Raw genomic sequence first — 21,701 nt, 5'->3', positions numbered from 1 at the left:
CTGGAGTGCAGCCCCGTTCAGCTCTGCTGTTTTCACATGAAACCCATCAAGAAATGGCTTGATCTATTCTAACTTTGCAACAAATGGCAAACCTTTTCATAATGGTCTAGAAGATGTGACAGGGAAGGCCACCTTGTTTAGGTAACGTTCTTTTGTGTACACTGATGTAAAGGTCTTTAGAACATCAGGTAGGAGGAAGAACAGACAGTGCCCTTATTATTAGCACTGCTTTTATTTCTACTCATAAAGATGAGAGGAGTTAAAACCCCAGAGTTTTATTTCCCTAGTGCCTTCAAAGTCAACCACAAATTTAGATTGCACACTTGGTTACGGTGTCGGGATGGCATTTTGTCAGCTTCGTCAAATGACACTTTTAAATGAGAAGTGTTGATATACTGAAGTGGACCGATGTTATTTTTCTGCCGTCTACATAAATACGGCTTCAGAATTATGACGCTCATAAAGTTCAATGTCCTCATCTGATTGACAAGATAATTAAAAGTCAGGGAGCGAAAGTGACTCTTCTTGTATCTAGCTGTCAACAGCAAAGTGGAAACCAGACCTCGAGGTCACGTGACCCCGGCGCCCGTTTCCTCTTTTCAGTGTCTCCCAGAAATAAATATCAAGGAACTTATACTTTCAACAGTTTATAGTGTTTCACCACTCATTTCCTTTCCACCATAATCAAGGGAAATATTAATTATACTTTGAATTAGTCTCATGTTACATGACTAACATTCCATGCTTAGGGCCCAAGGCTTTAGGCTCCAGAGGCGGAGCTTTGCCTATCTGCAATTAATACTGCTGTAGAGCATCTTTCTAGCACAACACAGCCCTTGCCCTTTTGAACCATCAGCAGCTACAATTACCCAAAGCAGAGATTGAGTCCGTTAACTTTCTGTCCCAGAGGAATGGGGCGCTCAAAAGGCTACGCCCCATCCCAAGATTCATAGGAAGTTAACACTGGAGGGGGGAGGAGTTTGTTAGGCCACACCCATTCCTAAGGACAAATCACATAAGCTGCCTATGCTCCTGCCACCGATCTCAGACCCAGGCTCCTGTAGGTTGCCGTCTTTGAATTGAATGTTCACCAGCTACACTTGAGTGGGATCATGTCTTTTCGCCTGTCAGTGGGTCACTGTCTGCAGTGAGGCGGGTGCTTACTTCCCCAGGGAAAGTTCACGCAATAAAAGAACTGACTCATTTCTGTATCAACTCTCCAATCAAAAGTCCTCGAAGCTGGAAAAGGTTTGAAACCATAAGATGTTCTGACAATCTCACAAAAAGCCTGGCAAATTGCAAGCAGGGGAGGAGACATCTTGTTAGAGAGTATGTTGACAAGAAGCATCTGCGTTCTATAGGAACTTAAGACTCAACTCTGAGAATAATGAAAGCTTACCACTGTTTGGCTTAGCCAGTAATTCATGAGGGCTCTGATCCACATTACCCTTTGTGTCATTAAGGTCAGGAGGCTCACGGCTTGAGTGAAAATCATCAAGGTAAGCATCTAAGGCTTCAGAGGCAGAGAAATACGGCTTTTCTTTAAACAGGATGGAGCCATCGGCATTAAAGTAGATGCTGCTCATACCAAAGCCACTGGAGACCAAGGTGCAGGAGGGGGGGACAGATGCTTTTCAACAGACTCTGACACAGCCTTCTTAAAATAAGCAGCAGTGACCATTCGTCTTTCAGAGAACTCTAAAGACAAAGACAGGCACACAAGATTTCAGTTAAATGGGAACAGGTGACCATACTCACAGTGTCTCTCCTCCCGAACACTTAGCTTCTATGAGTGAAATTCCTATCTATCCCTCTTTAGCTGTTCTGTTTACTGAGGAATAGTTTCAGGAGTTGAATTTAGAAAACCATTGTGGAGTTCAATAATTCCATAACTAAGTCACAAAGGTTTGTTTTTGGTTTAACAGGGTTGGTTCCGTAGTTTCAGAGTCTTGAGATGTTTTTACTTGCTGTGTTCAAGTAAGACTCCTGAATTTTATCTCCTTTTTCTCTCTCCCTGTACCAGCTCTCACTCCATTGGTGGGAGAGGGAAAATAATATCTAAGACAGGCAATGAATAAGAACAAGATCCCTGGGACAAGAGAGATGGCAAAGGCCAGGCATTGGGAAGTGAACACCGAAGAAGCTCGGAGGGAGAAGTGTGGGCCCTCTGACAGGTGGAAGAGCTGAGCAGCTATGGAGGGTCTATTTCACCACCTTGGTCAGTTCCTCTTCACACATCCTGTCCACAAGTGAGACAAATCAAGGGACATGGAGAGGGACATATCCATAGCAACAGGGTAAGTAAGCAATGGCCAAGGCTGAATGTTACAACGCTAGGACATGGGCACTTGTATGCTTACCCATGACTTGTGGCTTCAAAAGGTTTGTTGCAGCCTACATGCTGGGCACACTAGCTAAAGTTGGCTGCCTAACTTCATGGGTCTCTAGTTTGCTTAAAATGCTTAGTGTTCACTGATGGGGGAGAAAGGAGTAGGCCGCTCATTGGCTAATGATATATATCTAAGTGCTAAAAAGCAAATACTCACTGTTTTAAGTCTTTTGAGATTCAAGTGGGTGTGCTATGTTTTCAGAATGTTGCGTTTTATGACATCATAATATACCTGCAATTCGCCTCTCTAGAATACTTTTAGTTTACTTAATAGAGCTATATAGAAGTCTTTGAGAATCAGGAAATCTTTGATTTACTTTCCTACACACATGTACCTGAGCAGACATGGGATGGACTTTATACCTATGGTCCCTGAGCCTCTAAATCCTAAATTGCAAAGCAAATTTATCTTTGGAGGGGGGTTAAAGAAAGGTTGGGACAATAAGCTAAGTAGGAAGAAACAGTAAGATCTTTATCAGGCATTAAACCAACTTCATGTATTTGGAAACAAGGTGATAAAAACAAGCTCTGGGGTGTGTGTGTGTGTGTGTGTGTGTGTGTGTGTGTGTGTGTGTGTGTGTATTGGGGTCAAACTCAGGCCCCTACAAATACTAGGCAAGTTACACATCCAACTCATTTCATGTTAAAGACCTAACATCTCATCCACCCGAGAGAGACCGTGGGTGCTAGCCTGTAGGTTGCAGTTTGGATGGAGGGAGCTCGGGTTAAACTGGAGTCAATCTTCTGCAGCTCTGTGCCTCTGTTCCCTCTGTTGTGCGACTCCTTTATTAAGTTCTGCTTAATGATGAATGATCCTCAGTTCAGAAGACGATGTGTTTGATCCTGACTGCTTTGATGGAAGAAGGCTCTACTAAGAGAACAATCCTGAAAATCCTTTCTAAGGTGCTGGTAACAGCTCCCCTTCACCTCCTCCCCACTCCTCCAACAAGGCCATTTTGTTGCCCGCGTCAAGGCTTGCCTCTCCTAAAAGACCTCAGACCTGCTCATGATCTAGGCACCGTCCAGCTCTGGAGGAGCTGTCCCAGACTTAAGGCAATGTCAGTTTTGTCCAGTGCTCTTCAGCTTGGCAGATACCTTCAATATCATCCCTGCTAAGACATGGTTTGCAGGAAGTGCTACGTGACCCCTTTCCTTGTCTTTCTTATTCTGAGTCATTCTGAGTATCTGCCGTGAGTCAACCTACAGGATTGCAGGCTACATGACCCCCTCCCCTCTTTACGCTCAAACTCATCAAGGGATGGGTGAGTTTTGAGTGTCCAGCTCGTGGCGGTTCCTCAATAAATGTTTGCTGAGTTGAATTCTGCTAGAATGTTCCATTTTCCTGACAAAGCACCCCAGGGTAACTACTGCAGCAGTGGCAGCATTCTGAGGAATTGGATCCTTTGGGCTCCTTAGTAGCTCCTGAGGAGGGACAAAAGAACCGAATGTAGTAATGCCATGGAGCCAAGGATTCCATCAGAGACGGCTGAGCACACCTAACCGGAAGTTGATGAGAATCCGAGAGACCCTCGACCGTACTTGGGATATCTTCCTGGTCCGTGTATAGCAAGTCTTTGGCAGCAGGCCATACAGTATGTGTCTACAGTTCACAGGTTTACAATAGGCTTCAGCAGCTGCCTAGCAGCACTTTTTAAAAAGGAAACTTGATAATTAAAGATTTATAGAACAATCTAGGAAATCAACATGGAAGGCACAATAGCAGTTATGAAAATTGAACACCATCTATAAATGTAAGTGAATTTTGTGGGGTTTTTATTGTATTATACTCACAGCAAATGCAAATTGTTTTCCACTATGTAGGCTGACAGAGGGCTGAGCAAAGAGAACATGCAGCCTTCTGGTTTGTAAAAGAAGAGGATCATATTTAATAACCATGAAAAAATCAATACATCCCCTAAGTGTAAATCAAACTGTGGGGCCTTTGGATATTTCCCCTTGCAATTTCCTGTTTGAAGTTGGTCTGCTTGATTCTCTTTGATATTGTTCTTAAAGATGCATTCAATCTATGAACTCCTCAGGGTGTACCATCTACTAGGAGACAACCTGATTCATGAGAAATACAGAGTTTGCCAATAGGAGGGGAAAGAAAGCCATTAGCCCTGGCTCTCTGTCCCTCTTATATTAGGGTATGCCAGACTCAGACAGTAGAGTGTATCAAACCTGTATAGAGAGAAATTCCAGAGATGTAAACCCAGTTCAGTCTCCCTCTCTGATTCAATTCACCTGAGCACAGAACTGTTGAGAAACTATGTTAAGCACCATAAAGGAAAACCAGATACACCAGACATCCTTTTCCCCACCAGGAGCCTGGAGCACAGTAGGAAAGATCAAAGCAACACAAAAATGATGCAACCCAGATAGGATGTGGCCAATGGTCAAGAGAGAGTCCAGAACACAAGGAGACATTATCACTGGGGTAGGACCTGGGGAAAGTTTCACTCCAGGCATTTAAACGAGATTTTGACAGAAAAGTTTCAGGCACACAGAAATGGAGGAAATAGTGATGTCAGGAAGAAGGACCATGAGGCATTAAAGAGCAAAACTGCACATGCAACTCTGCAGAGACATATGAGATTTCCGTGAGTCATCGCCTGAGGAGAGAAGATGATAGCAAGGGTACAGAAACAGTGATGATTTTTAGATTCCATCTATCTAATGGAAAATGAGAAGAGGGCCACAGAAAGGTTCGATGAGATCTGGGAGAATATATCCAATGAGGAACAGAGCCGACTTTTTTTTTTTCACCATGCCTCAGCATGTCGTCTCTGCCTGTCATTCTTTGATGAAGCAAGTATCCTAGTTTCCATTCTTTAATGCCCTGGTGGGAGACTCCAGGCCTCAGTTGGGGTATCTACCCAACCTGTACAGCTGTCAGCAACAAGCAGTTCACTTTAAACCATTGATAGAATGACCCTCTTGAAGAGCCCCTTGATGCGTCTGGCCAGTGGGATTTGGTACGGGCCAAAGTCTGTCTTTAGCAGTGTTAGCCAGATTTCAGGTACTATTAACCGCTATCTATGATAGTCCACTGAGAAAGGGGAAGGTGTTCTTTATCTCGCAGGTTGCACATTTCAGCCCATGGGTTTTTCAGGTTCTGGGTTGAAGTAGGAAGCCATGATGGGGGATGTTGAACTGAGCCAAGTAGTTCTGCTCATTGATGCCAGGAAGCAAGAGAGAGAACAAAGGGCTTAGTGTCCCCTTTGCAGAGATGCCCTAATGACTTCTTTTTATAGGCTGCATCTTTAAAGGTCCCATCCAGTCCAATAGCAGCAGGAGCTGGGGTCCAAGCCTCAATATCAGTCATTGGAAGATATCCTATCCATACTGTTGCAAATGGTGATGTTGTAGCATGCCTCAGAGGAACAAGAAATGCCACAGTGACATGCTCATCCTGTAGGGTTGTCCAAGGAAGCTGTTCATCAAATAAAGCTTATTACTAAGGAGATGTTATCTAGACCCGATCAAACTGTAGGAAGTTATGAACTTTCAGAAACTAAACTACAAACATGTGCTGCGGAGTTTGAATTTTTTAGGTGGCGGGGGAGGAACAGGGGTTAAGACAGGGTTTCTCTGTGTAGCCCTGATTGTCCTGCGTTGCTCTGTAGACCAGGCTGGCCTATAACTTACAGAGACCCACCTGCCTCTGCCTCCCAGGCGCTAGGATTGAAGGCATGTGACACCATGCCCAGATGGAGTTTGAATTTTAGTAGAATATTGTCAAGGAGAAGCAACTTAAGTATTCCCAGTAGAGATGGCCGAATGGATGTACTTCACACATTATCTCTGTGGGCAGATATTGTGACAGGAAATATATTCTTTGAAAGATTGCTTACATCGATCATAATGATTAGCTAATAGTAATCATTAGGAGTGCAGAACAGCGCTTGGCACGGCGATACATGCTTGGAATCCAGCACTCTAGAGGCAGAAGCATTCTGTACAGAACGTTTGAGAGTCTGAGGCTAGGTTTGGATACACAGGGCCCTCTAAAATAAGTAAGTAAATAATAAATAAATAAACAAGTAAATAAAATTTTATAAATAGGAAGAGGGCCAGTAAGAAGCTCAGAAGGTATGAGTGGGTACTTGCAACACAAGTTTAGCAATGTGAGTTTGATCCCTAGAACCCACACTGGCTGCAAAGTTATCCCCTCCCCCACCCTTGTCACTCATGCTCACACTCATCCATAAACATACAATAATAACAAATTTTTTTCTAAAAATTAAAGGAATAGAAAACGTTTGAAACCCATATGACATTATAGATCAAAGATATTCCTTTGAGATTTTTCCATGATTCATGGGAAGGGCTGTGCATGGTGTGGGGTGGGACAAACACGGTAGCTAGCCGGTAGGTTGCAGTTTGGGGCCTGTCATATTTCAGATCAGTATATTCCCGTGTTGTACTACACTCTGTTGTCGACCTAGTTGGCAACCTGTACACTTGAGAATTGAATTCTCCCTTCAGAATGCTGCTCATATATTCAGCGAATCTGTTTGCAATATTTATCACAAGTTAGGAGCCTGGTCCTTGTACCCGACTGACTGGGTTTAGATCTGACAGCATGACCCTGGAAAAGGTACTGACCTTCCTGCCCCTGACCTCCCTCATCTTTAAAGCAGCCTTGCTAATAATACCCAACTCACAGAAGTGTCAAAAGGACTAAAGGGGCTCATATGTATAAAATGCCTAATATGTAGGGGAAAGTGCCCAGCCACTCACAATTATGTGTTAATTCCCCTACCCCCACACCCAGAACACGTGTACTTTATCTGTTCTAGGGGATTCTATCCTGCCAAGTGAAAAGGTAGGATCTTCATCTTGGGAAATATTAAACACGAGAGTGAGACAGGGAGGGGAGGGACGGGAACAGGGACGGGCACACACACACACACACACACACACACACACAGGCAGAGAGAGAGAGAGAGAGAGAGAGAGAGAGAGAGAGAGAGAGAGAGAGAGAGGGAGGGAGGGAGGGAGAGAGAGAGGCATCTAGAATTTTACTCATTGTATGCACTAATCTCCTTAAATTCACATCCCAGAGATGAAAGGATTACTGTAAAGCAGGATCAATACTTGGTTCATTTCACATCCCAGAACTTTCTTTAGAAACCAGGAAAGCCTGAGGCTGCAGAGGAAGCATCAGCAAAATTTAAATTATTTTGTACGTCTTAAGCTTCAAGAGTTATTGTGTTCTCCTCCAGGGATCGCGCCTCTCCCTGTGTCATTTCACTTTTCCCTTAACATTCTCAATTTCTCTTTATTTCCAAGTCGGAGTGCTCACGGTCGCCATTCTTCTGATGTGGATACAAGCACTTCAGCAAAAATAGCTGCCTGAAGACGTTGAACGATTCCATTCACTTTAATACACTGTGACTAATTGGGGGAAAACGGCAAGCAGCACGTGAGGATTCTGCGTGTGCATTGGAGCCACTCGTTGGCACGGTGGCAGCATACATTAAATGGAATTTTAAAATACTGGGTAATGAGGAGAAAAAGTCCGTTTGCTTGGTGGAATTCTCTATGGACACAGCGTAGGGAAGGAGCGGGGGAGTTTGTAGCCATTATTTCTAAACTGCATGACACCAGCCATTTCTGAATCTACTTCCTTATTAAGGAAAACGATTAGAGTCAGAAAGGAACACATAGCTTTCCCCGAGCCCATTTCCTACTGTAAGATACGCTATACTGTAAGAGTTTTCTTAACGAAGGTGGCAGTATCTGGAAATTATTGTGAGAAAAGTTTAAATACAAGGAAACAATAAACATCCTCTATAACATGTCTACATTCTTTACGGTGCTGAAAACTGAACCCAGGGTTTATGTGTGTAGGATAAGTACTTCTTTGCTAGCTCTCAGTGACAGAGTATGATGTAGCCTGGGCTGGCCTTGAACTTGTGAACCTTCTGTCTTTGTTTCTACAGAGCTGGGATTGCAGGCATGTGCCACTAGGCCTGGCTTAATGTGTTTAGGATCATCAATGGGCAGTGTCCATCTCCTGGGAAAGGTGGATAGGTTTTCTTTAGAAGAGTCACTTGATATGAATTCAGTTCCTTCTTTATGCTAAGTCCCACAATAAAAACTCTGGAGGCAAGCACAGAGCTACACAGCCAGTGCTTGGCTTCCAGGGAGACTCCAGTGCACCAAGGGACAGGAAAATGTGTGCAAAGTAACAGTAAGCATTGGGTATACATGCCGGGCTGTTAGCGAACAGAGCCAAGAACAAGTCAATAAGGGGTGTGGGAGCTTCAAGTAGCCAGGGCACCTGCCCATGGGGTTACTTCATGCCCCCTTCTTTCTTGGAGACCAATGCTAATTTGAAAACTCAGTTTCAGCATTTCCTTTTCAACATCTGAGAGAATAGTCCTCCAGCCCCCAAAGCTCCTATCTGAGGCTTTCATAGGGGCTCTGTGATGCACGTGATGGAAAGGCCTAGAGGAGAATTTGCAACAGGCTACAGGTCTTCTCTAGTCTGAGCCAGAAAGGAGGAATGTCACCCGCCTTACGTGACAGATGACAGAAGGCACTGGTTATTCTACTATGAACTCTTGTATTTCTGGCCAGGTTGAACTTAAAGATCACGGTTCATCAGTGTGCGATAGCTTTGCCATTCCTAGTGATGCCTGGATTTCTTCCTGATTGCAGGACATTAGATTCTCCATTCTACATATAATTTTCACCAAATTCTAAATTAAAAAAAATTTCCACAATTATTAGTATTCAACCAATATAATCCTGCTTCATTAGAAACTTATACACACCCATATTTTGGAAAAAAACAAAAACAAAACTAGGCTTGTTATGAACTCTAGGTGCCTGCAAAGCTCAATCACTCAATTGTAGAATACTGAGATGTTATATGCCCCCATCATGAAAACATGATATAGATATAGATATAGATATAGATATAGATATAGATATAGATATAGATAATCGAGCACTAATTTGGGAAATGTAAACCACAAGCCATCTAAAGTATCTGATTAGCAATTCCTCCACTCAGAATGACTTAGTGCAATAAACGTTTCATCCTAAAACTTCCTTCAGGTTCTCACGATACCTATATTTGTCACTGTAAGAAGTTACAGAGTTAAAATGACCATCCGTGTCCACTCATTTAGGAAGAAAGTACTCACTGTAGGAACGTGTGGGATCTGCCATAAAACCTATCCAGGAGAATCTCCTGCCCAAGCTGATGGAATTAACTCTGCTTGTGAAGGCTGTGGCTTGGGAACACACTGCACTCCAGCTGTCATGCTAAGCACAGAACAAGACTGTAGGGTAATCATGGGGACACAGCCACACTTAAGCACAGGACAAACATCTTTACAAACAAAATTCTGAGGTGAAGCGTATGGCATTGGACAGACTGGGCAGTGAAACCTCTGAGCTCAGCACCAGAGAGATCCTGAGGCTCCTGAGTGCACACAGCAGCAGGAAGAGCCAACTGGAGAATCTCTTCTCGTATACACACTGGACAAATGGCAGTGCAGGGACTGGTCTGTAGGAGCAGCGAAAATCGCACTCTGTTTTGTGTTAACTAGTTTAAACCTTGTGAACAGGAACATGGAGAAAACATGGGCCACCTAAGTATTCATGGCTGGGACATCAGAAGCATGCATGGTACATCCTCCAGATGTGTGCATGTGCTATCATGGTTATAACAGTTCTCTCGAGGAAAACAGTGTTGCGGCTGTACCTCCAGATTAACGCTAATTCTACACCCATTTCCTCTTCTACCTGGGGTTAAGCAGAATTTTCAACTAATTATGTAATAGGTTTTGGCATTTTATACTTATTAGGAGGTATTCATAGTGTATGGTACTGTTTTGAAATCATGCAATGCATTTTGCATATTTATATTTTAAACTTTGGATTAGAAATAATTCAAAATATTTATATATATAATATATATGCCTATATGTATATCTGTACATCGTGTGTGTGCCTGATACATAAGGGGGCCAGCAGAAGGTGTCTGATTCCCTGAGAACCAAGTCACAGAAGGTTGTGAGCTGTCTCTCAGGTGCTGGGAATGAAATTCCGGCCCCCTGGAAGGGCAGTCAGTGTTCTTAACTACTGAGCCATCTCTCCAGTGCTCCATTTTAACAAATTTTGAAGAATAGTTTTACATTCTCAAATGCACAGCCTTCTCCAGGACCAAAACCCAACTTCAGAGACATGCATTCCTTATAATTGGTAAACTCCAGGGATGCATCTTGTACCCCACAGACAGAAGTGAGTCTGGAATTGTGGGTATTGATTCAAAGCTCATAAACAAAGGGAGAAGCTGGCTGAATTAAAACCTCGTTTCTTCTATTGAGCATACCACGAAGAGTGGAAGACTGGAAGCGGCAGGAAACATTTGAACTCTGAGCAGATTTTGTTAAGCTATAGATGTTTATTCTTTTAAAGTTAGGATACTTCTTATTCAATATAGGGTTTCTGGGTCTCATTTGGAAATCCAAGTACCTAGCAATGCCTGCCTTGTATTTTAGCCTGGGAAAGCGTGAGGGAACACAGCTGTAGCTTCCTCCAGAGAGGTCATACACTAGCAGCTTGTCACCTCTCTTCCCACTGCAACACCGACCCCATGACCAATAAATTGTTACCATGACCTCTTGCCGCACAGCTGTTTGACACAGCTTTATGGTCAGTCTCTAAGGTGGAAGGAGAATGACTCGGGAGGCTCAGTGAGTGATGCAAAAAACTGTAGAGAAGATATTGATCTGAAAACTTGATGGCTGCCCACTTACGGGTTTAATATGCAGTTTTCATGCCTAGGTGCAGACTCTCTAGACTGCAAAGACCATAGCTATGTACTTATTAAATAAACCATAGATGCCTGACCCCTGTGAGCATTTCTATTTGCAAGCAAACCTCCGTTGACAACACTTTTGGAAATGCAGTGTTTGCCTGACTTTCAAGATTCGAACATTGGCTTTTTTGGCATTCAGTTCATACGGTTTTCATCCCCATGAAAAGCCCTTCTCTAGACACCTGGAGACCTTCCTAGTCTGCATTTGCTGTTAGATGAGTCAACAGGACCAGAGCCAACTGCGGCAGAACGCATTATCTGCGCACACAATGCTCCGGAAGTTGACAGTAGTTCGCCTTTGATTTAGATACAAAAGAATAGATAGCGCTCCTTCTAACCTGAACAGTGGCTCTTCTATAGAGAATCAATCAGAGAGCAGATTTGCTTCGCTAAACTGTTCCGATTAATGATACAAGTCAGCCCTCTGAATGATTCTTTCTCAGTCGAGGATTGTTTCTCAGAAAGTCTCCTCCAAGGAGGATGTTGACAAGAAGTATCTTCAGTCTGGGCTGTGATCCTTAGGCAAAGTCACTCCTGGGCTTTAGGAAGACACCCGAGTGTGGTTGAACACCTTCCACCTTTTTGAGGGAAGCCTGAAGATTTGGTTCTTGACTCTCACTGCCCATTACAATGACACGCCAAAAAATATAGCAGGACCATTTGATGGTTTGTATATGCTCAGGTCAGGGAGTAGCTCTCTTAGAAGGTGTGGCCCTGTTGGAGTAGGCGTGTCACTGTGGGTGTGGGCTTTAAGACCCTCACCCTAGCTGCCTGGAAGCCAATCTTCTGCTAGCAGCCTTCAGATGAAGATGTAGAGCTCTCAGCTCCTCCTGCACCATGCCTGCCTGGATGCTGCCATGTTCCTGCCTTGATGATAATGGACTGAAGCCCTGAAACTGTAAGCCAGCCCCAATTAAATGTTGTCCTTTATAAGACTTGCCTGGTCATAGTGTCTGTTCTCAGCGGTAAAACCCTAATTAAGACAGAAGTCCTTGTATCCCAAACGATGACTACCAGCTAATCTTTGTCCCAATATTCTGCTCAAATGAAACAGACCCTCCTTGATTTTCTGTGCTAGTGGGTTGTCTTTGTTAAGGAAAATGATGCTTGAACATGTTTACTAGACGTAAAAGTGAAGAAATGACTGTCATTGAGAATACGATTGTATGCCCCATGTTTGTGTGAGTTCAGATAACACATTTTGTCCTACATAGGGCTTCTGTCTCACATTTTACAGATTTTCCTCAGTATCCAGCATGTGCCAGGGTCTCTTGAGAATGAGTATTTAAGTATTTAAGGCAGCATACCTGTGTCGTTATGGCAGTAAGAGAGAAGCTGCAGACTCTACTCTGAGAGGTCTAAAATCCCATAGGAATGTAATGTGAATGTTTCTAACTCCAGAAACACAAGACATACCTTAAATTACAATAAACAGTTTACACACTCTCTCTATGGAGGAATCTCCTTCCTGATAAGCCTGCTGAAAGGAAATTTTCTTGAGCTTACCACGATTGTACACAGTTGTTTCAGTGGTTAGTAAACTATATATATATATAATGTTTATCCAATTACATGCTAATGCAAAGTACAAAGAAATCATTGAGATCAATGGAAACCATGCAGGAGATGCTCAAAACCACTGTTCCTGCTAACAGGCCTGGGGTAAGGGCTCTCTACAGCTAGGAACTGTGTATCCTAGCTGTGCGAATGAATATCGCATAAGAAAAGAAGAACAGATTAATTTGCAGTTTTAGGTTTCCACCTTTTAGGAATGTTTCAGAGATGTCTGCATCTGTATACAGAAAAAAAAAAAAATCAACTTCAACTCTCCCAGAGAGGAAGAGCTCCTGGCCCCCAAGCCTTGCTCATGCCGCTGTCCCCCGCCCCCAGCCTTGCACACACTGCTCTCACAGCATCAAACCCAGCTGTTCTTGCCATGCCATGCCTGTTTACATGCTTTTGCGCATGCTCTGTGCACAGAACACGCTTCCCCTAGCTACGCAGGGGAATCAATTATGATCGCATCAGAGCCGGTCCCTGACTACTCCAACTCAATCCAGTTTTTGCTTCACTCTGAAACCCCACGATCCCTTTCATGCTTTTGTGAACCCTTGAGAGAGTGTGTGTCCCTTAACATCGTTCGCCTTCTTTGTCCATTTGAAATGAGCTCACGCAGATGCAGGGGCGGTGTCTGATCTGTCTGTCTCCGTATAGACCGCCTCAGTTCAGAGTTCAATTTCACCCACAGAAGCAGGAGCTCAGTAACTATGTGAAATCCAATAAATGAAGCCATCGTCTTGTATTTAAAAAGAATGGAGTGCCGGACAGCTACATCTGCACCTGAATGTGGCAGGCGCACTGTGACACATCCTGAGGTTGCTTCATCTTAGAAACTACATAAAAGGGTTGGGGATTTGGCTCAGTGGTAGAGCGCTTGCCTAGCAAGCACAAGGCCCTGGATTCGGTCCCCAGCTCCGCAAAAAAAAAAAAAAAAAAAAAAAAAAAAAAAAAAAAAAAAAAAAAAAAAAAAAAAAAGCTACATAAAGAGAACTCATGCACCAATTCCCATACAGACTTTAATTTAACATCAAGAACAAATACACCACAATGTAACAGAACAGCACTCCCCCCACCCCCCAAGTTCTCCATCTGGACCTTGCTCCTAGTATGTTTTTTGCAGCAGGGATGTTTAAAAAAAAATACTCTTTGAAACATTTTGTTTTGTATCACATACCCACAAAAGCCTCAGTAACTGTTAACTCCTGGTGAACTGTTGTCTTGCAATTCTGTAAACCTTTCTGGTGGAAAAGAAAATGAAGTCCTATCTTGCTTTCAGACCAGAGAAGAAAATGATTTTATACACTGTAAATCCCACAGATATATCTCAGGCTCACATACAGGTTGTACACACAAAATAAGCAAAGGATTGTTTTCTATTAAAATCATTCTGTTTGCTGTACCAAGGTGGTAATCAAAACAAATCAATGCTGATGCTTCTCTAGAGAGAAAAATGGAACTATGTGTCCTGCTCTGGGATTCTCATGGTGATTTCTAAGCTACATGAGATACAACTGCCTCGGCATAAATATTCTCTAGGAAACTGTTAGCTACCCTGGAAGTTAGAGGATTGACCCAGTACTAGCATTAGAATTTTCATAATCTATCTTTAAGTCTTTACTTGGCTGTTCAGCTAACAAATCTGTCTCATAACAATAGCTAAATATTACATATTATAATCAATAATACAATATAACTACTCTCTAGGATGATGATGTGTCTTTATAGTCAGATGAATGACAATATACCGATACTACAAAAAAAAAACCTATCAACTTGCCCACATTATGATACATCCACTTATTCAATGTTCAATGCTGTCTATAAGACAGGCAAAATGATTTAGCTTGTAATTGGCATGTTAAACTGAGAACTTATCCGACAGCTAACAGCTTCCTTTTGTTAGCTCTTAGTAATCTAGGGTCTATTATTAAAAAATAGATTGTATGGTTATAGTATTTCAACTGCAAAGTTTGTTTATAAAACGATTTCACGTAAGCATTACTCATGAGCCGAAACAGTCTGCTTCCTCACAAGGTGACCTCTGCTACCAGAGGTCAGGCAGGCAGGCAAGCAGGCAGGCAGGCAGGCAGGCGGGCCCATAGTGCCTTTGGTTTTTGAAGGGACACACAAAGGCAAAGCCAAGCCACTTGTTTGATTATCGATCAGATTCCATTTAGGTAGCTACATATTTAATGACGGTCTGCTACATAATAGTTGTTGCAGGTACGATCCATGAGAATGAATAGTGGCTACTGTTTTAAGTATTTAAGTGAAATCAAATATTTCTGCAGAGCATCTAATAAACTTATGTGTATATATGTACATATTCACACAGGGAAACATCCAGCATATAAATACACACACATATCTGTATGTTTCACATAAATAGAAATGAATATGGTACATTATTATAAACATGAACTCTCTGCCATACAAGTCAGGTTACATGCTAAATATTTGTAAATATTCAAGTCAGTGTGGGCAACAATATCGACAACTTTTAGTGAAGACTTAATGCAGTGATAGGCAGTGGTATTCTTAGAGACATTGAAAATACATCTAACTCCATGGTTAATCCAGTTAGAGATTTGAATAAGATTTGAGGTAATTACTCCTGTGTGGTAAGGTGAAGGCAGAATCATCAGAGTAGGAAGCTCCAGGAAGAGCTCTTTACACTGATTGACTACCAGACTACGTACACTGACAACTGCCCCAGAGGTTTCCATCCTGACAAGGACTTTGCTCAAGTCAATGAAAAAGGCCAACCCTTTGCAATACTGAAGTAAGGAAAGCTTGCTTTTCACAGAAGAGGCATTTACATTTTAAATTAGAAGGGACTGAAGGTAGGAGGGAAAGGAGGAAGTAAGGGAGGGAGGAAGGGAGGAAGAAAGGAAGGAAGGAAGAAAGGAAGGAAGGAAGGAAGGAAGGAAGGAAGGGAGAGAGGGAGGGAGGGAGGGAGGGAAGGAAGGAAGGAATGGCAGGCCCATAGTCATGGAGGGAGAGAGGGAGAAAGGGAAGGCGGGGGAAGAGCTGACTCTGAAAACCAGGTTCTGTGTTAATGAGACCTGTGTTAATTTGTGATAACTGGAAAGCAAACAGAACTAAAAGAGACCATGCCTACTGATATGTCCACTTTCACCTAGAGGAACCTTTCTGGGAAAATTCAGTTTAATTTTCTCTAAATCTCAGAGGGCCTTCCATTGAACATGTATTTTGTACTGGGGATTTCTCTAGAAGGACAGGACCATCGGATGATTTGTGTATTTTCCTTTTCCCCCAAACTAACATGTTTTGGAGTCTCCCACTAGCTTCACCCGGGCCTTGGCTGAAGGATCCTCTCACATTTTCACAACCGCCTTCATTCTGTTTTCATCATCAGAAATTCGGTTTTCTCTCCATCTCTGTTCTAAAGATATTTTAAGTAAAATGACTGTTCATTCTGTGGGCATTCTTTGTGAGTTAGTACAGCCATCCTGAGATGTCACAGTGTAAACCAGATGGGACAGGAAATTTCAGTCAGCAAAGGTCTAGTCACAGCCATGGTGCCAGGTTTTGATTTCACAGGAGTAAAGATGCAGCCTTTTCTATCCCAGGCTCAACGGACAGCTCAGCTCTCTAATCCTAGGCTACTCTTACTTCTGTATATGCAGACTGACACCAACCATCCTTGGAAGAATTAACAAAAGCCCTAAGTTGAAACACTTTTAGCATTCCATCGTTCAGAGATGGAACTTGGCTTGGTAAACAGCCAGTCTTGTTGCATTCAATTCCATGTTTTACAGAGGTTTTTCTGTGGAGCCAGGGCTGATGGGTATCTGCCTTCCTGGTGCTCTGAGCCTACAGTCTGTAGCTATAGACTGCCCTCCTTTCTCGCTTTGCTCCTTTCTTTTGAGCATCCTTCCCTAGCTTTCCATCCAGGGATGTCCAACACCTTCCCAGTACAGAAGATGTCACTCCAAACCCTTCAACTTCAGGGGCGTTTGGAAGATCACATTCCTTTGTGGGGAGCAGGAATTCTAGTGAATTTCTGCAAATAACTTTTGAGTCCTTGTGAAGAGGCTGACACAGTGTTAGAACTTCTCAAGGAGGACGTACAGAAAAATGCTTTCCTCAGATGATTGAATAAATTATTTCATGTTATGGTTCCTATACTTTCTGATTTATAAGTGTAACTCTTCCTAGGCTCTATACAACAACTTAAAAAAATTCTCTGGTATGTGTGTGTGTCTGTCTGTCTGTCTTTGTGTGAGTATGTATGTGTGAGTGTGTGAGAGTGTGTGTGTGTCTGTGTGTGTGTCAGTCTGTCCATTGATTTTGCTTCTTTTTTATTATCTTTGTTTTTATATGTAATCTAGTTTGTTTGCTTTTTTTGCATGATTGGGTTTTTGCTGCTGCTGCTGTTGTTGTTATTATTATTGTTGTTGCTGTTGTCATTATGAAGAGAGAGAGAGAGAGAGAGAGAGAGAGAGAGAGAGAGAGAGAGAGAGAGAGAGAGAAAGGATGGGGTTGGGAGGTGGAGAGTATCTGGGAGGAGTTGGAGGAGATGATCGCATGATCAGAATATAGTGTATGGAAAATTTTATTTTCAATGAAAATGACAACAATTCTCTTACTGGTGTCAAAAGCTTAGTTTTGAAGGGAAAAGAATGAGCCAAGTACAAGCCAGACTACCTGAGTTTGATCCCCCAGAACCCACAAAGGAAGGAGAGAATTGATTCCACGAAATAATTCTTTGACCACCCCACATATACTATGGCAGGTATACTGCAGTACATATATGAAACACACACACACACACACACACACACACACACACACACACACACAGTATTTTTTTTAATTTGCCTTAAATATTGAAGGAAGAGCTCATAAAATTCCTCATTCTACCAGAGTAATTGAGATTCTGTCCCTTGTCTCTTCATAAAGAGAGAATGGTCAGCTTGAGTCACTCAATCTAATATCTCACATTAACGAACCTCTGTTGATTACTGCTCTCCCTTATCGCGCTGAGTATTGTGTTCATTGATCCTTTTTGCCTTTGGTTCTACAAACAGGACTGTCTCAGAGGGAAGCTGTATGATCTTGGACTGGAGCCCAGGCTATTAACAGTTTTCCAAAAGGTGCACCCAAATACTCCTGTCAGGGCCAGTGAGGAAAAGAATGCTTGTTTGACAGATCAAATTCTAATTCTAAGTGGTGGTGCACCCCTCCCATTCACCTTCGTGAAGACAGCAGGAAAATCTTTTGAAATCAATTAGAATAAAGCACCCCCAGACTCCACTAAATTGAAAGATGCCAGGGTCTCACTACCAGGACGTATTGATTAATCATTGCCCTAAAATACTCAGACGCAGACGATAGAAATGTTAATATTTGACAACATTCTCTTATATATCAATAAAACGTTGGACAGTCCCTGAAATTCTCCTCACTCAGCTGGGTGGGCACGCCATGCAAAGACCTTTCTTAGGCAAGCTCTCCTGGGAGCAGTTGAATGCAGAGGGAGATGACAGCTGATGGTCGCCAATGTCCTTCATAATTTCAGTGGTTAGGTGTGGTAGCTGCCCTTTAAATGCTACAGAGTCAAATCATCTCCATTGTGATTCATGGAAAAGGACAAACTTGAAATGATTGCACAGATTCAAATTCAGAGAGCCCTGCAGTATGGAGGCATATGTTGTGTGGAGGGAGTGTAATTCATGGGCTGTAGATTAGTCCCTTTGTAGATGTGTGTGGGAGGGCTCTCTGTCTAGGAAAGAATTTGTCAGACTTCTACATTTTCTTTTTGGTAACAGGACACGCGTTGCCTTTTACATGTGTTGATTCTAAAGCACATGAGTCTAAATTTATAAGCCGTACCAGAGAGTGCTGGCACTGGAGGTGATTCACAAAACGTAATTGTGAATTTTCCATCTCTCAGGTCTTGCCAAGTGCGTGTCTGAGAAGTCTGCCGTGTGGGAGCTCCTGAGGCAGGATCTGCTGATGACTGGCACCTTCGTTTTCCAGACGTTCTGACGTGTATAGAGGTGTATTGATGATGCTTAAAGTCTGGCTTCTGTTAGTATAGCTGGGATTACTCGGAAAACAGTCCAGCCACTAGATAGAATTAGAATATGGTGGGTCACATGAAATTAATCAGCTTTATTTCCTATTTAACCTCCAGGCACCTTTAATATGCTTATAAAACTTTGCCTCTGCGTAACAAAGTATGCAGTTTGTTATGCATTCCAAGATAAGTTACCAAGCTCATTTTTGACTGAGGCAAAATGAGCATTTAGCAGAATTAGTTTTAGGAGGGGACAGAGGATAGGAGATGCTGGGGCTGAGCTCCAAAAATCAATGCACAAGATTCTCCTCATGCGTTTGGAGAAGAAGAGTTATTACCATGCTCCAGAGGGACAAAAGGCGACCAGCAATGTGAGTTCTCGGGATGAGCAGCCACAGGCTGCTTCTCCAGGCGGGAGGTTAGGGTGATGAGCTGGGACTAAAAGTAACTGAACAACCGAAGGTGAGGGCAGATTCAGAGGTGCTGAGCTGAGAGTACTGGGAAGGGTACGCTAGCTGCGGGAGATTAACAGTGCCCAGCAATTGAATCAAGAAGGCAGGTTGAAATTGAGCAATGGGTGTATCTGTGTGTTTCATCCTCTGATCCAATATTCTCTGGGCTAGAGACTGGTAATGCTGGCTGCCTGGGGCTAAAAGTGGGGTAGCAAAAACTCCACACATCATTTGTGATATCATAATTATAGCATTGTGCACACAGGGCAACAATACCAGTAGTCACCCTCCCTTCTAGAATTCATTGCTGGGCAGTGGTGATCTCTCCTAGTTTCTAAATGGGGAATGAGGCCAAAAACACAATGAGAGGGTAGAGTGGAAGCTCAGTGGGTAAATGTATTTGCCACCAAGCTTGACAACCTGAGTTCCAGTTCTGCAAAGAGACATCCAAACCCTGCAAGTTGTCCTCTGACTTCCATACACATGCTTAATGCACATGCATGTGGGTGTGTGTGCACGCATGCACACATACATACACATACATGTAAAGTGTTGTAAGTTCTTAAAACAAACATCATAAAAGCACCCTGACCTGATGCGCATTGGCCACTGGGGAACTCAAATGTAAACCTAAGACCATGACAAATCTATTCTGGCTACCTGAAAACTTTCCGGAATACTGTTTTATCCTTTTTAAAAAATAATTGGGTGTCTTGATGTTCAACTCCCTTAGCATTAGAACTGGGTTAATAAGCTTCATCTTAATAAACCTGGGGAAGAATGAGGTGTGAAGATTTAATTGAGACAAGTAAGATGGAGGGAATATTCCATTTGGCACCTCAGTGGTGGCAGGCATTAGAGAAATGGTGGCTATTGTTCCTGGCAGAAATCGGGCTTTTTACCAATTTGCATTTTTCTTTTGAATGTTAATGGAACAGAGGAGTAAAAGGTGGATGCTCCTTCTTGTTTCTTTCTCCCCAGTTTCTATTCCTCAATATGAAAATTCTTTACTGTGGGGCGGTGGACTGTGAAAGGCACCCTGATTCCTGGCTGAGATAGGTTGAATCCCTGGGGACCCTAAAAGGGACAGCAGGAGCATTCCCAGTCTCCCAGGATATCAGGCCCCTCACATAGCTACAGCCTCCCACAACCCCCTGTAGAGAAGTTTGAGACAGATAAGTCTTCTAGGGCAACGCCACAAGCCCCTCCTCCACAGGTGAGGACATGACCACAGGTCACATAGGCTCAAGACAGATCAGTGACATAGAAGCAGGACCACAGCCCCAAATATGGAGATGAGGTCTTCCCAAGCTCTCAGGCCAAACCAATAGGAAGTACTGGCTGTCAGACCATCCCAAAACTATTTAAGAATCCTGTTCAGAAGGGTTAAAAGTGTGCGGGAATTATTCCATAGTCTGAGAGCTTCTGTCATAAGAGCTGTGACACCGCGGCTTGGGGAAGAGATCTGCTCTCTGGAAATGGCCACCAGAGGCTCCCCTGCACCCCTCACCAGCTGGTCAGTCCCCTGCTGGCTCAGCCTCGCCAGGTGGAGCAGCACCAGCAGTGGAAGTGGCGAAAGCCATTCCCTTCCCTGCCTGAGTTCTTTCCTCTTCTCCTGAACCCGAGCACCTAGCCGAACCAGAGCTCTCAGGGAAGACCCCTGAGCACAGCCCCTCATTCTACTTTTTCAGATTTCAAACTTTTGGAAGATTCTAAAATGAATGTTATCATGTATCCATTTTCAGTTGTGTTTATCTCTAATCTGAAGGAGAAAACTAACTCATTTACATAATCTCTCCATTCTGGTAGGTATAAGGTATTCTATTAGCTTTGCTTATAAAATTGAAATAATAAGTCTTATTTATTTACTTCTTTATTCGCTATTTTTGCTTTGGTCTGCTGCTGGGGCTCAGGCTGACTGTAGTCCAGGCTTGACCTTCTTCCTGCTCCATTTCTTCTGCCTCCATTCCCAGTCGCTAGTTTCACAGATGAGCACTGCCATGCAATGCCTCACTTCCTAAGGACATTTTTATTTAAACGTTTGACTTAAAAATATCCTTTCATTTAAATAGAGTACACATGTGCAAAAACACACAAACCAAGAATAAATAATGTATGTCTGTATGTATGCATATACCATGTGCAAAATATATATATATGTATATAATCCAGTGTGGGCATCACAGATTAGATTATGAAATACACGAGGGTCTGTATCCCTCAAACATCCCTCTCCTCTCCTCTCTTGAGTCAGTAACTATTCCAGCTTACATTCTTACAAATTAGAGTTTGACGTCTTTGGCCCTAAACTAAGTCATTTGGGTTTCTTTGTACTTATCTTCCTTGACTCCTTATTATATTTCAGACTCATCCCTCTACTGCATGTAGCAGTAATGCTGTCTTTTTAGTTCT

The 21,701-nt window shown here is 42.9% G+C and overlaps 1 protein-coding gene and 1 long non-coding RNA gene across 17 annotated transcripts in view; one reads left to right on the top strand and one right to left on the bottom strand.

Moving 5' to 3' along the window:
- Positions 1-21,701, bottom strand: part of Grip1 (glutamate receptor interacting protein 1) — a 657,804-nt gene that overhangs the window by 245,396 nt on the left and 390,707 nt on the right. For 2 of the 16 annotated variants that reach the window (XM_087559251.1, XM_087559259.1), the window contains exon 1: positions 1,759-1,840. The exons of 13 other annotated variants lie outside the window; for them this stretch is intronic. Coding sequence is in view for 1 of the 3 variants with exons in the window: in XM_087559255.1 (XP_087415381.1) it covers positions 1,400-1,586 (187 nt within the window). In the remaining 2 variants the exon portion in view is untranslated. Of the gene's footprint in view, positions 1-1,399; positions 1,699-1,758; positions 1,841-2,546; positions 2,579-21,701 lie in introns of those variants that run through there. One more of the 16 variants, XM_087559255.1, reaches the window with a different exon arrangement.
- On the top strand, positions 1,914-8,196 carry LOC134479877 (uncharacterized). Its single transcript, XR_015624706.1, has 2 exons — positions 1,914-2,297; positions 7,685-8,196. It is a non-coding gene; the product is annotated as an uncharacterized LOC134479877 (long non-coding RNA).

Source organism: Rattus norvegicus, chromosome 7, assembly GCF_021556685.1.
Source record: "Rattus norvegicus strain SHRSP/BbbUtx chromosome 7, alternate assembly SHRSP_T2T, whole genome shotgun sequence".
Taxonomy (NCBI): Eukaryota; Metazoa; Chordata; class Mammalia; order Rodentia; family Muridae; genus Rattus; species Rattus norvegicus.
Note: the sequence above shows the minus strand (reverse complement) of the source record. Positions and strands in the feature narration are given on the sequence as shown.